The sequence below is a fragment of the Diadema antillarum genome, unplaced genomic scaffold (assembly GCF_040938485.1).
Source record: "Diadema antillarum isolate AM-2024a unplaced genomic scaffold, OU_Dant_1.0 scf00000139, whole genome shotgun sequence".
NCBI classification, from domain to species: domain Eukaryota; kingdom Metazoa; phylum Echinodermata; class Echinoidea; order Diadematoida; family Diadematidae; genus Diadema; species Diadema antillarum.
The window spans coordinates 3,353,316-3,367,586 of record NW_027271028.1 but is presented as its reverse complement, the minus strand read 5'-3'; the positions used below and the strand labels follow the sequence as shown (position 1 = coordinate 3,367,586).

The following is a 14,271-nucleotide window of genomic DNA, read 5'->3' as shown; positions in this document are numbered from 1 at the left end:
GGAATTAAAAACACGCGAAACTCTTCTTACTCGGCCGAGCGTGAAAAATTAGTCACGCGAAAATATCCACTTTTACAGTACACATGTTATGTATGTATGTATGTATGCATAGTATGTTTGTACATAATAATACATTACAGTGGTGGATCCAGGGGGAGTGCACTGGACATGCGACCCCTTATATTTTGTTGAAACAAAAGAAAAACAAAAGAAAAAAATGGGGGGATGGGTGCGCCCCCCCTTTTAAGGAATTCCAGGATCCGCCCCTGCTTTATATCTATACATTTCTTGTTAGCAGCGCATTGTAAGAAGTTATACTTGAGGAAGTGGGCACTTGGTTTAATCCCACAACAGGTGTCGGGATAGCAGAGCAACTTTAAGTGTAATGATGCCAGCTGATAGCGCCAAAGGTAAGATGTTAGAAGTAAGAGAACCAGGAGAATGTCATCCTCGATCAACCTTTCACAGACTTTATCATCTTGCAGGATAAGATGCAATAATGTGGACATCAATAAATGCACACTTTTTATCACCACCCTAAAAATGTTGAAATATGGAGATTACAAGTTATGAAAATATTCAATTTTTACACACTGTTTTGCCCAATTTTTTCATACTGTTTGTCCAAATTCACCTACTAGGTTTGCTTATGAAATGTCTTGCATGTTCCAAGCACAGCAATTTCAAGACGTCATCATGGTATACATACAGTACATATAAGGAAGTCACCCACTGATACAGCCACTACAGATCATAATGATTTTTCATCTTTCGATCCGCATGCCTTGAAGTATAAGGAGTTCAAATTCAGGGACACGAAGCAATCGCGCACCATTATCTTCTGACACTCTTGGCAAATAAATCATTCATAGATCTGAAGGTTAATTTTCCACACAAGTTGCAAATGTTGGCCCGAAGAGACAAGAAAATGAATTTCTGAGGGGCAGGGATAAACTCTGTCATGACAAATGTAATCCGTTGCCCCAAATTGAACTGCCATTTCGTGAGGTTTTTGTCTGATCAGTGTCAGCTCGATGCATGCAAACCGAATCCTCAAAGTACTGCATGACATTCACGTCACCATGAAACGCTAAAATTTCATTTCTATTACCACTAAAGCAGTTACTCTGTTTTGGCTGCCAAGAAGCTATTCCTACCCATTTCTATTACTTGCAATGGTTTGTTCCCCATGTTTTGATTTTCTCCCCCCACCCCATCCATGAACACTATGTCCTCTTTATGAGAATATTTTCCCATGTAGTGCTTTTTTGGCATATTATGCACACATGATTCAAAAGTGTGTTGGGGTAAATTCCACCCCACGCACCACAGTACTGGGCAAGCAAAATATGATGACAATAATCTCACATCATTGAATAAAATATACATGGGACCATAAAAAAATAGAAATCAGGACACCCATATCAAGTGACACATATGACTTTTTTTGTTTTTTGGTGACTGATCACAAATACTATGATCAGGATTGAAAACAGGGTGGATTGGGATCATCTATGATAGATGTGTGTTCCCATGGCAACTAAACTACTGAACTTTTATAGTACATTTATGTACACTAACCCCATTTTTCCATCCCTTAACTCATGCTCACACACAATCAGAAAGATTTTTCTATAATTTCGATTTGACTTTCATTGAAATCATCAATCATGCATACATCATGTACAGACTTTGCAATGAACACAGATTCCAATGGCAGATATAGGGGGGGGGGGGGGCACACCGGGGTAATGCTCCCCTTTATTTTTTGTTTTAAAAAAATAAAATAAAAAGAAGATGAAAGGGGGAGTGTGTGCTCTCCTTAATTTTCTGATTTTGTGCAATCCTTTCTGGAATTCCTGGATCCACCCCTCAATTCACACACACATACACAAAAACAAAAACGAAACACAAACACAAACACAAACACAAACACAAACACAAGCATCAACACTTCCACACAAGCACACATTTGAAGACACATATAATATACACAAACACAAACGTACTCATCCCACCTGTCAGTGTCTAAGTCAGCAACATTCACATCCATCCTCTCAAACATCTGGAATTACAAACCTGCTTTATCTAACGGTTTGACGGAACTTGGAAGTCATCAGGGAAGGGCTAACGACCAACAAAATGTTCCTTATCAGACATCATGGGTCTCTGACTTCCATACATAGAGCCCCCCCCCCCCAGCATTCCTCAAACTCATGAGCTATGTATCATGACATGTTTCAGAACGGTTATCTTGTCAAGTAGCTCTGTATGGGTGGCCTTTTCTGATTACACACCTACTTTTTCCCTTACCCTCCTATGCCCCTCCCTCCAAAAGAAAATCATCCAGTTTCCATTAATTCTTATCTTGGATGGCAAGTGCCATGAGAACAGATTATGTGGGTTGCGGATCAAACTGTCTGGGTATCCACATCAAAATGTGATGGTTTCTTTGATTTTCTTTAACTTCGTACAGTGCATCAGAATGCGCAAACTGGTTGAATACCGCGTAATCTCTTCTGCAGTAAAATGCTAATATTGTGCAGGAAATGCTGGCAAATAGACCAGCAAGTGGGTGGAAAAATTCTCTTGTATATTTGTGCCATTAAACATCTTTGGAAAGCCACAAAGTGTCCTAGAAGCATGTCAAACTGGCTACCGTTATCAAGTCATGGCGATGTCATGGATATGTCAAAAATCATCCCACAAAAGCCTGACCAAAGGCAGCTGAATATATTCATCTTGTGATTTTGGCACGTTTGCATTCTCCTGACTTTTCAGGTCCTTTCCAACAGCATATTGTTGGCTGAGAAGAGAAGGCTGTTATCACATAAATTCTTTTTTCTGGGGGGGGGGGGGGGGGAGGGGGGTATGGAGTTATTGATATTACATTGACAAACTTAATCTCCTCTACGTTACGGTATCAATTTCAAACTATTTTCATTTTTCAGTAAAATGCTAAAAATCAAAACCACAAGGGTGCAAGATATTTTACCCAATATTTGTAACAATGCTTATTAATCTACCCGCTTTTGATAAAATATACTTCTTATTTCATGAAAACTGATTATTTCATTTTTATTTATGCTCAAATCTTAGAGTGTGATAGTGTCCTTTTGGTTCTCAACCAACCATGTATAATTTGCTAAACTGATAAAGTTCAAGATATAAAAGCTCAGAACAGAGCAAAATAAGGTCATCTGGGCCCCGTTTTATCAAAAGGTAAATTTAACGTTAAGTCAGATAATCTATGATTAACCTCTCAAATCAACTCTAAGTTCACTTTATCTATGATTAACTTTCAAATCAACTTCAAATCCATTTTATCAAGAGACCCAGAGTTGAAATCCACTTTAACTTCCTCCCAAATCAACATATAAGTTTTCTCAACTGCTCCAAATCCATGATAACTTAATAGTTGATAAAATATGAACTTTAAGTTTAGACAGTCTAGGTAGACTCAATTGTAAGGCAATTTACAGAAGAAAGATGACTGTCACACTTTCCTAGTCTAGCTGGGGTCTTGTCACAAATGTTTGTCTGCTAACTGCTCACTTTCTCTAACATTTAGTTACGTTTCTTTCATGTAGTTATGGTCTTTTCCTTGCATGAAATTCACAATTGGCACGCATTGCTTACGCGACTGCTGCACGCAAACGCCCTAGACAGCAGTCTCAATCCCATCCTGCGCGCCCGGCGCCTCAGCCCGCCCACCCGCCCCCATCAAGCCATCGCCAGCAAGGGCAAGTAACCGAGTAACTGGAACTGCGACTCTGTGTGCAATGCGTATCTTGCCAAAGAACCCATATGCGAGGAAACCAGTGATTTCTGATGTGCGTAGGCCTACGTAGAGCTGGTTCGTCAATAGATACTAATTAATACTTTAGTAGGCCTATACAGAAAATAAAGAGTTTAATTTTCTATAGCATCGAGTACGACAGTAAGATCTAACCAGTGAATAGGCCCAACGTTAGGCTTAAGCAACATTACAACGAGCCGTTTATACTTACTGTAACACTGCAGACTAGAGCGTCTACAAGTACGAGGTCTAGAATTTCTACATGTAGACTCGCGATCTATTCTTTACAAAGCCGATCTGCGCCGTAGAGGTAAAAACAAGCTACTGTAGTCGCCACACTCTCACAAGTTTCCATAATCCTACACGTAAACACACAAGACTTGAAACAATGCATACACGACCTTCACCTTGGACAGTCAGTTACTGTACGCATGTTAATGAACACTGTTACAACGTTAGAATTACTGAGAGATTGTGCGGGATCTGTACGGTACGCGCGTATGCAGATTTTCGTTGAGCTCGAGATGTGCTAGATCTATCGACCTACCTTCTTCAATACAACGCAAAACGGCGTATTTTGCAGTTCTGTTGCAAACATACTTCTAATTCAGCGGCTGTAGCGCTAATATACTGCGTCGCACTAACAGACTACGCTTCCGTGGCCATGGCAAACAATCATGTACGAGTATTTTACATGTTTTTGTTGTTTGTTTTGCTTTATGTATTGTATTGTTTTTAAGCAGACAGTAACGGAAACCAGTCTCGTCCTGTGTTTTTTGTTTTGACTAAATCAATAATTAAGTCATGTTGATCAGCCATAACTATAATCGACTATTAAGTCTCTTCGTAAAACGGAAACTTACAGTCGATTCAAAGTTATAGCGGACTTCAAGTTGGATAAAGTAAGCGTTGATTTCACAATCAACGCTAACTTTATCTTGATAAAACGGGGCCCAGGCTGCAAAATATGACATTTGTTATTTGTTAAAGTCATTAGAATTTCACCATTCTAACTACCTACCGACTGTTCAAGCCTGCAAAGTGTCAAAGTTTGAGAATTTATTTATTTTTTAAAGATTTGACCCATTGCCTTTTGATGCTTACATTCCTGTGTGCTTAACTACATCTAATCTTCAATACAGATAATACACTTAATAAGTGGAGGGTTTTTCCAACATTTTTTTATTTCCAATTGCTGGCTTTCTCATCAATTTTGTTACAGATTCATGGATATAAAGTGGAATAATCTATACACCATTGGAAAGATGAGAGTCTAAAAATTTGATACACTTCAAAAAGAAAAAATCAACGTCCATTGACTATGGCATGTTCTTGTCATGATGGGTCACTAGTAACAGGTTCTGTACGTATCCACTCAACATTCACTTGAATTGATCATCAGAAAAATGACTCGTTTTTCACTCTGCCAGTTAAATTCATGCCCTCTCTGTATTGTAAGCTACATATTTTCTCCCTGAACCATCTCACGCAAACATCGTCATCCATATACAAAAACAAAGTCCCCTGGAGGGCCACAGATGGCAGTCACACAGGGGCATAACCTTCCTGAACATTTGCCTGATTTTGCTCAAATCTGCTTTGAACTTCTACTCTTTTAAAACCACTTTTATTCAAAACTACTCATCTCTCCTCTCTCTCTCTCTCTCTAAAGTACATATTGTCTTAGCTTGGTTGGGGATGAAGACAAAACAAAGAAGAACAAATGAGATGAAACCATTTCTTCTTTGAGCATTTAATTTCCTGCGCTGCTGAAATAGGCCTTTGAGACTGTCATCCACACTTTAGAAATTTTTGATGGATGCCAAAAGCTACAACATGCATATTTAAAAGGCCTTGCACAGCCTGATCTTTTTGCTAGTTTGTTTTGTTTTATTACTCCGTTTATTTTGGAGTGGGTGCAATGAGGATGATGGGCCAACATGTCGTTTTGAGACGACGATAAGACAAGAACTGGTAAAGGCCATCCGGGAGGCCATTAGTCTTAAGGTGAAAATCCTCCAAAGACCAAACATCTCATCCTACTCTCTCCTTTATGAAATAATTAAAAAAAGAAAAAGGGCATAGGACTCTATGACTATACGTGTAGAGGTGGCTGTGAGTGTGTGCATGTGTGTGTCCGGGTTACCTCGTATATGTGGGTTAAACGAAGCAAAACATAGATTAGCTAGATTGCGCAGGGATAAGCGACAGGATCGAGGAGGGAATCAAAGCGGGTGCAGCAGCCGAGATGTCTTGATGGAAGCACGGATTAGGCATGCCGGCAATTTGACATGAATAATGCAATTTATCTGCCCAGAGTGATGACTTTTGCTTCAAGAGGCCACACCGAGAGCGTGAGCCACCTTGGCTAAGAACAAGCTTTGAGGTGGTGGAGGAGAGTAGGAGTGAGCAAAGGGGTAGGGGGAAGAGAATCTTAATGCACTGCTCACTTAACTCCTTCCATGCTGGACAACCCAACTTGTACTACTTCCATTCCTTTCCCTCTTTGTTTTCCCGTCTCCATCTCCCTTTGCTCCCCTCCCCTCCCCCGCCCCCCCTCCCCTCCCCCCACTCCTCCTCCTCATCCTCCACTCTGCATTCTCTACATCTGCCCATTACTCCCTCAATTGTTCCTCTTGTTCTCACTCCCTTGTCCCTCTCCTAATCTTCCATCTTTTCTTCCCTTCCCACCTTCCTCATCCTCTCTCTTCTTCTCCTCTCAGCATCTTAATCCCCATCCTGCATCTCTTCCATTTCGCACCAAATTCATCCAAGTTGTGCCGACGACGTGGATCCATTGTCTTCTCCATTACCCTCGTGGAACGATCCTTACCTCTTGATATGGCTCTAAAATTTCATACTAAAGATCCTTTCTTTGGACCTTAACCCCACTGTACATTTTTAGCATGCGGATGGATACACATTAGCTCTCTTCACTTTCACATTCATGAAAAGAAAGGAGAATCAGTAATGTGGTAACTCTTATGTATATAGAAAAAAAATCCTGCTACTATTTTTATGATATGGATGACACTCTGTTGTGACTGTGATGTGAAACAAGTTGGGTGGTTATAAATGCTGGCACTTTACAACACCATGTGGGGAACAATGTTGTTGATTAGTGTGTCCGCATGTTGTGGAGTCAGCGGAGATCGAAGCGATAAAGCACGGAAGATGGGAGAAATCATGACGATGGGGGTGAAGCGGACATGAATTCAATTCATTAGCAGAGGTGGTGACACGGGCATGAGATGGGGAACTCTGATTAAGACCACTACCAGTGATGGGCAAAACTATGGGAACATTAACAAATCTTGCCCATTTTGGCATCCCTGCCAACAGAAGTCGAGCTTAGTAATGGCAGGCCATTGTGCACTCGAGAGCCGTCTTCTGCCGTGAAAGTTTTGAGTTTTATGATCGGAGGTGCACATTATGTTTCTGCCATTCTTTTTTTTTTTTTTTGGTGTAAGTGCTTCTCACACTTATATGATGATTACGATGAGAAGATACGTGTACCAGCAGGACCATGAATGATGATGATCATGGTGATTATGATATAGATGATCAATAACAATAATAATAATCACAATCATCATCAGCATCACCATCATTTTGCTATCACTGTCTTCACTGTCATCATTTTCATTTATATCATTATCTTTACTACAGTGTCATTATCAGTGAAACACAAAAAATAGACAGTCTCATAACTCTTACCTAACAACGCTGCACTGTACCCATCCCCACAGGCCACCTGAGATACTCTCCCTGGTAGACAATTCTTGGGCAGGGGCTTGGGCTGCGTCAGGTATGTCACCTCCTCGCCGTGACCGAGCTGGCCTTCTCCCCCTCCCCCAAAAGAGTAGACAGTCCCGTTTGCTGCAAATTAAAAGAGGATAAAACATGCAACCTGGATTATTCCATTTGACAAAGCAGGGGGGGGGGGGTTTCCAACATTGCGGGGACAGTTTAAAGGACAAGTCCACCTTCATAGACATGTGAATTGAGTGAATGGAGCAATATTAGTAGAACACATCAGTGAGAGTTTGAGGAAAACTGGACAACCCATTTAAGTTATGAATTTTTGAAATTTCTGCTCAGTCACTGCTGGATGAGAAGACTACTATAGCTTGTGATGTCACATGTGTTCAATGATATAAAGAAAACATAACGAAAATTCAACATATTTTCACCTTTCTCGCATAATAAAAGAACGCCTGACTTGCCTCTTTCAGAAGGCAGGGGGAATAATATCACCCTTATACAAACATCAGTGTCAGGTTGAGGTAATGTGCACTTTTTTCAAAATATTAAATTTTTTGAAATTCTCTTTATATTTTCCTTATATCATTGTACGCTTGTGACATCATACACTGTAGTAGGCTTCTCATCCAGCAGTGACTGCACAAATAATTCAAAAATTTGTAACTTTGAACGGATTGTTCGATTTTCCCAAAACTTTCACTAATGTGTTCTAATAATATTGCTGCATTCACTTAGTCCACATGTATATGAAGGTGAACTTGTCCTTTAACATCCTTGCCTTCATCTTTTTAGAGTCACAGGTGGGAAAACAAAGGTTGTCATCACTCACTGTAATTAACCCCTTGGCTTTGATGTCATGGAATTCCTTTCACGGTATATGCATGAAACACCCAGTTTCGATGACCACTGCATTAAATGTGCATGAGATATATGTGCATAAGAATATGCATAAGAAATCCAACATATCGTGTTTGAAAAGAAAAAAAAAGATTAAATTACAAGTGCTTATATAGTTTTAGATCATCATTTCAAAAAACACCTGATGTCAGATGGAATATGTGACATATGTCTGACTAATGTCTGTCAGTTATTCAGATTTCTTCTCAAGCTTAAATGAATTTAATGGAATTGGGAAATGTGCTTTATCTGGAATATTATAATGATTTGTCTTTAAGATAATTTGGATAATGAAAATTAGCTTTTTAACAACCAGCAATCAAATAAGGAAGGTGGTGACAGAGATTATGAAAGTTTATTCAACCAAAAATCAATCCCTGTCATGACAACCTAATCATGTTTAATCAAGATTTAACAACACACAAACATGAAGTACACATTTGAATAGTGCCACCATCATTGGAAATGATTGACAAGGTCTAACAACTTGAAAAAGTTCATCTTGAAATAGATTAAATTCCCCACACTATTTACTCCAGTCCATAGTATTTAGAACTGAATTCAAACTTTCATATCACGGCATTTTTTTTTTTTTGCTTTCCTTTTGGAAAATACAAAAAAAAAATCATCAATCAAGTTACTGTTCAAATAAAGCAGAAAATTTGATATTTTTGCGATGCATATCAGAATTTGAGATAAAAGAATTAAAAGGAACTGAAATCAATATTACCAAAGAAGACAATACAGTGATATGTGGTTTGACATCAACAGTTACAGATATAAACCTCATGCATACAATAATGACATCGCTGCTCACAGGATATTGATTTAATTTTATTCATATTCATTAAAGGCATAATGTTTGCTGCATTATGGAGAATATAAGATATCTAAGATGTTATTTATTTGAATCAACAAAGTTACTCCATTAAGAAATAAAACAAAATCATGATTTACTGAGCCAAAGGCTAACACAAACACCTCTATGAAACTCACGCCGAACAACATAGAAAGTACGTGCACATGGCATGATCGTCCACAACCATCATGATGGGAGCATAGGCATAAGCATTTGAGTCATTCATTTTCCGTAGCGTTCACTTGAATTGTAAAATTTGATCTGTGCAAATTATTTTGGGCAGACTGCACTCTATAGTACTCAAAATTTTGCAGAGGGCTTAGTCACCACTTTTACTTTCATATTCTTAATACAAACATCTATGTACAGACACCAAAGCTAGGGAGATACTCAGAAATGATCCAGACTCTTCACAGGCAAATTGGTCGATAACTATTTGCTACACTCAATATGTAAATTGGCAAAAAACAGCAACAACAAAAGGATACATCAGATCACTCCCAAAAAAATATGCAAGGAACATCAGACTCCTACAAAATCCTGATGGTAAACCCAAAATCTACTCAACCTTTAAGATGAGACATGCAACAGGTCCATTATTGCAACATTGACCTTCATATTGGAGCAAAAATAGAGCAACCAGCTCCTCAAAGTAACCTCTGCCACAGAGTTTGTGAAAAGCTACTGATGAAAGGTCAAGCTCAGCAGGCAAGAGGCACAGGAGAAGGTCACAATAAATGCTACATCTGCTCCCGATAGTCAATGGCAACAGACAGACGGCAAGTTTGTTATACAGCAACGAGCATCGACAACCAATACCGCTCCCTGCATGGGGTGGTTCTCGACAAAGATAGAAATTCAGTTTGAGATGCGATTGTTCTTGAAACCAGCAATTTTAGGTACATTTTGATCTGCCAATTAGCCCCTAATTGTTTTTGACGTAATTTGGACAAGCAATCACAGCACATGGCCAGCACATGTTTCTGGACTTCACAGAGACAGATGCGTACACTGGTATGGACAGTATTTTTCTTTTAGACTGAAATATTCACAAGCATTGATGTAAGCACAGGCAGCTGTAGACATAACCCAACAACTCTACTGGTTGCTGAGTTATAAACAGTAACAACAACAACAACAACAAGTAAACAAAGACAGTCACCAAGAATGTAGACAGAGTTACAAAAGTCATAATTGCAATACAGGCTAGCATCAATCAGAAATGTACACATTATAACCACCCACACCACATTGGCATGAATTATTCCATGTTTATCTTTCCTCTTATCATTGACTTCCAATGTTAAAAGTGCAATTCCATGTCATGTTCAAGTTGGCTGTAATTGCAAATTGAGCAAAAACAGAAAGACAGAATGGTTGGCAGGTGTGTATCAACTGGGACCTCATATGAGTAGACTATGGAAATTTAAAGTTTCAAACCTTAGCACAAATCTGTGATATTAGGCTGCAACCACATGATCAAACTGGCAATGGTGATGATGTCATTACCTCATAAAGTCTAATGCTGTGTGCTTGTTTTTTTTTTCCAATGATATCCATAGAAGTAAGATGAATCCTTCCCAGCACGTTACTGAAGTTTCTCAGTTGCCTAGCAACAATGAGTTCAAGGGGGACAAAGAGGTTGTAGCTGTTATATCCTCCACCAAAAAACACACCCAAAAACAACAACAATAACCAAACAAGAACATGACTTGTACATATTTCTATGTAGGCCTATAAGTTAGTAAGAGAGATGTAAGGTGCAGCTATACAACAGCTTCTTCTAATTCATATGTATTCAATGAAGACATGGTCAGAAACTAAAAAAAAAAATCTTTTTTTCCCCTTATTTTGTGTCCAATTTTGATGAAACTTCTGTCAATCTATTAAATTGATTTTACTATTTTCAAAAAGGTAAATTGTACTTGGTAAAGAATTGGAGTATCATATTTATAAGACTTAACTTGAAATTGTGTTGAATTGCACTTTGTGGTAACATGACCTGGAGTTAATATAACAAAAATCAAATGAAATAAAACAAAATAAACTATTAAACCTATTTAAGTTATCACTTTCATAGCATATAGAATCAATCTGGCACACTATGTACTGCTAAAATAAAGTAGCCCAAAATTTCAGCTACATGTGTCAAAAAATTGTTGTAAGTTTTACTCTCTTTGTCCCTCCCTCCCTCCCTTGCTCAATCCTATGAAGGAAGTCATACTTAAAGTGTATCTGTACACAGAAATTTAGTTTTCTGACATTGTAGGTTATTGTACTGGTAATATCCCCATGAAATATAAGAGTCCAACGTTACTCACATACAGAGATATAGCAATATATAAAGAGACATAGAGCAATCTCTAAAATGCCAAAAATTACATGCGCCGTAATCTAAGAGCAGTGGTCTGGCGTTATCGACTACATTCGATTGCGTAGTTCGATGATTTTCTGTACAATCAGTGTACTGCGACACTCTCAAAACAAGCAAACACACGCAAATGTCCACGTACGCAGCTAGGTTGGTGCTGCCACACCGGGCCGTGCCGGGCCGCCGTGCCGGGCCGGGCAGCCGCGGCAGCATCTACTCAATGCAGATACATATGGCTCGATGAGGTGATACCGATAGACAGTATTCGACATAGCTGTGTGCAGACAGAGGCAAACGAAGGAAATGCCCATACACCGATGGTCTACGCGCAGCTACTATTTTCAGATCTGGCTACTACTGCAGTGTGCACGAGTGTGTGCTGATTTATTAGAATTAATATTTCACAGTTTTGGGCATTTTTTGTGATGGGTAGAATGTTCTCTAGAGTTCTTAGGACATGTTCTCACACCTCTCAAATTTAAAGTTTAGGGGAGAGATTCCCTTTAAAAACATCCATTTCAAAAGAGGAACAAAACATGAAAAATCTTTCAACCATTTTCTCTCCAATGACCATATATGAACTTTTTTAAAGAGTGAGAAATAATGCTAGATTTCATATTGATGAAACCATATTGCAAACTTGCCCACATAAACATAAATAGTTTCGTAAATACTGTCACGGTGGAAATTTGCGCGGTGTTGAAATTTTTGCGCATTTCGCGCAACCAGAACCTAGCACGAAAATAAAAGCATGCACATATTTTTGCTTGCCATATGTTACAGTAGTTGATGTTTTGATTCCGCTGAACTAAAAACCAGCAAAACTCTTCTTATCCAGCCGAGCGCGAAAGATTAGTCATGCAAAAATATCCACTTTTACAGTATACAGTTTGCTTAAAGGCATTATTTACCATTTGAAGAAGAAACAAAAACAGCTTTCGTACCTTAAAATAGTTAAAGGTGAGTTAGGGATATAAAATGTAAAAATTTGAATCAGTATAATCAATGAGAAGTATTGTTGAATATACAAAATGTGAACAATAGTCATGATAGAAATGTTTCAAGACTAAACCATCTACAGTTATGGTTTAGTGGGAAAAACAGTCATATCTCCAATATATTTTAGGCTTTATTACAAAACTTTTATAAGGTAGGATGTTTTGTGATACAACTGACCTACACATGAGCATCAAATGTGATATCTCAAACATTTTTTTAAATCACTGCTCCCAATGGTAAATAGTACCTTTAAGCTACAAAAAGAAAAACCACCAGAAAATGTTTAAATGTTAGTTCTATCCAACAAAGAAGAAAATACAAGGACCAAACTTTCTTTTTTGTATCTTAGAGCTGAAAATGTGTCCACACTCTTGATGAGATTTATTGCTGAGGCATCATAAAAAGCCAGTGGTTCTCAGAAATGTTGTTTTCTTGTGTTTGTTTTGTTTCTTTTTATCAGGATGAGTCAATCCATTATTTATTTATCCCCCTTTCACGCTAGATGCTAATCTGAGTTGTCAGTCAATCAGTGTAGGCCAAGGCTTGTACATTTGTGGATGGGTCGAGCGATGTGTCGAGTCAGTTTAGCTGCGTCAAACTGAGAAACACAAATGCATACATCGCAGTGCATTTTTCTTGTCTGTGTGTCTGTCTGTCTGTTAGTGTCTGTGTCTGTGTGGATGTATTGAAGCCTGCACGTTGAAGTGTGAGGGGCAGCAAACTATCGCTTTCCGTTTTTTAAAAGCAAGCTGAGAAGAGAGTGGGCATGGACAATGATAGCATTGTCTTGACGGCTATAAAAGCTCCTACTTGCAGGCTTTTATGATGTCCACCAAAATTCATTTCTGGGTGATACCTGGTGTCATAATGAGATGAGTCAAGTAGAGACTGAGGGGGCAGTGTAAAACCAGAAAATTTTTCTGCACATTTCAATGTCATGAATCTTGGCTCTAGCGAAATTTGCGAAATTAAAATGTACGTGAAAATTTTTGGTTTTACAGCATGTGATGAGTGGAAAGTGTCTCAGTTGCCTCCCTGAAAATTAGATTCCTTACACAAGCTGGAAAAATGTAGAGGTAAGCATTTCAGAACTTTCCTCAGAATAATAACACTGGAAACTTTTTCCTGATGGAGAGGGAAAACAAAACTATAGATTTCCAGGGAATTCACTTGGACCCAGAAAAAAAAATCAACTGTTATTCTCAGTAAGAAAGGGGAGCGTATGCTTGAGTAAGATGGGGTTTGTTTTTCATTTCTTAAAAAAACAAAAACAAAAAAAAAACAACAAAAAACAACAACAACAACAAAACTAGGTGTACTACTGTAGGGCTTCATGCATGATGCTGGGAGACATTATTCTTTAACCATGAAAATTTTTGTAATGTACTGTAAAAGTGGATATCTTCGCGCGACTAATTTTTCCTGCTCCGCGGGGTAAGAAGAGTTTCGCGTGTTTTTAATTCCACGGAATCAAGAAATCAAATACTGGAACATTGGGCGAGCAAACATATTCGCATGCTTTTATTTTCACGCAAGTTTTGGGTTGTGTAACACCGCAAAAATTTCCACTTTTACAGTATG

At 38.6% G+C, this 14,271-nt stretch overlaps 1 protein-coding gene across 1 annotated transcript in view; it reads right to left on the bottom strand.

Annotated features, from left to right (window-relative positions):
- Positions 1-14,271, bottom strand: part of LOC139721148 (uncharacterized) — a 177,684-nt gene that overhangs the window by 32,253 nt on the left and 131,160 nt on the right. The window contains exon 8 of the mRNA XM_071632479.1: positions 7,517-7,678. Coding sequence (XP_071488580.1) covers positions 7,517-7,678 — 162 coding nt within the window. The remainder of the gene's footprint in view (positions 1-7,516; positions 7,679-14,271) is intronic.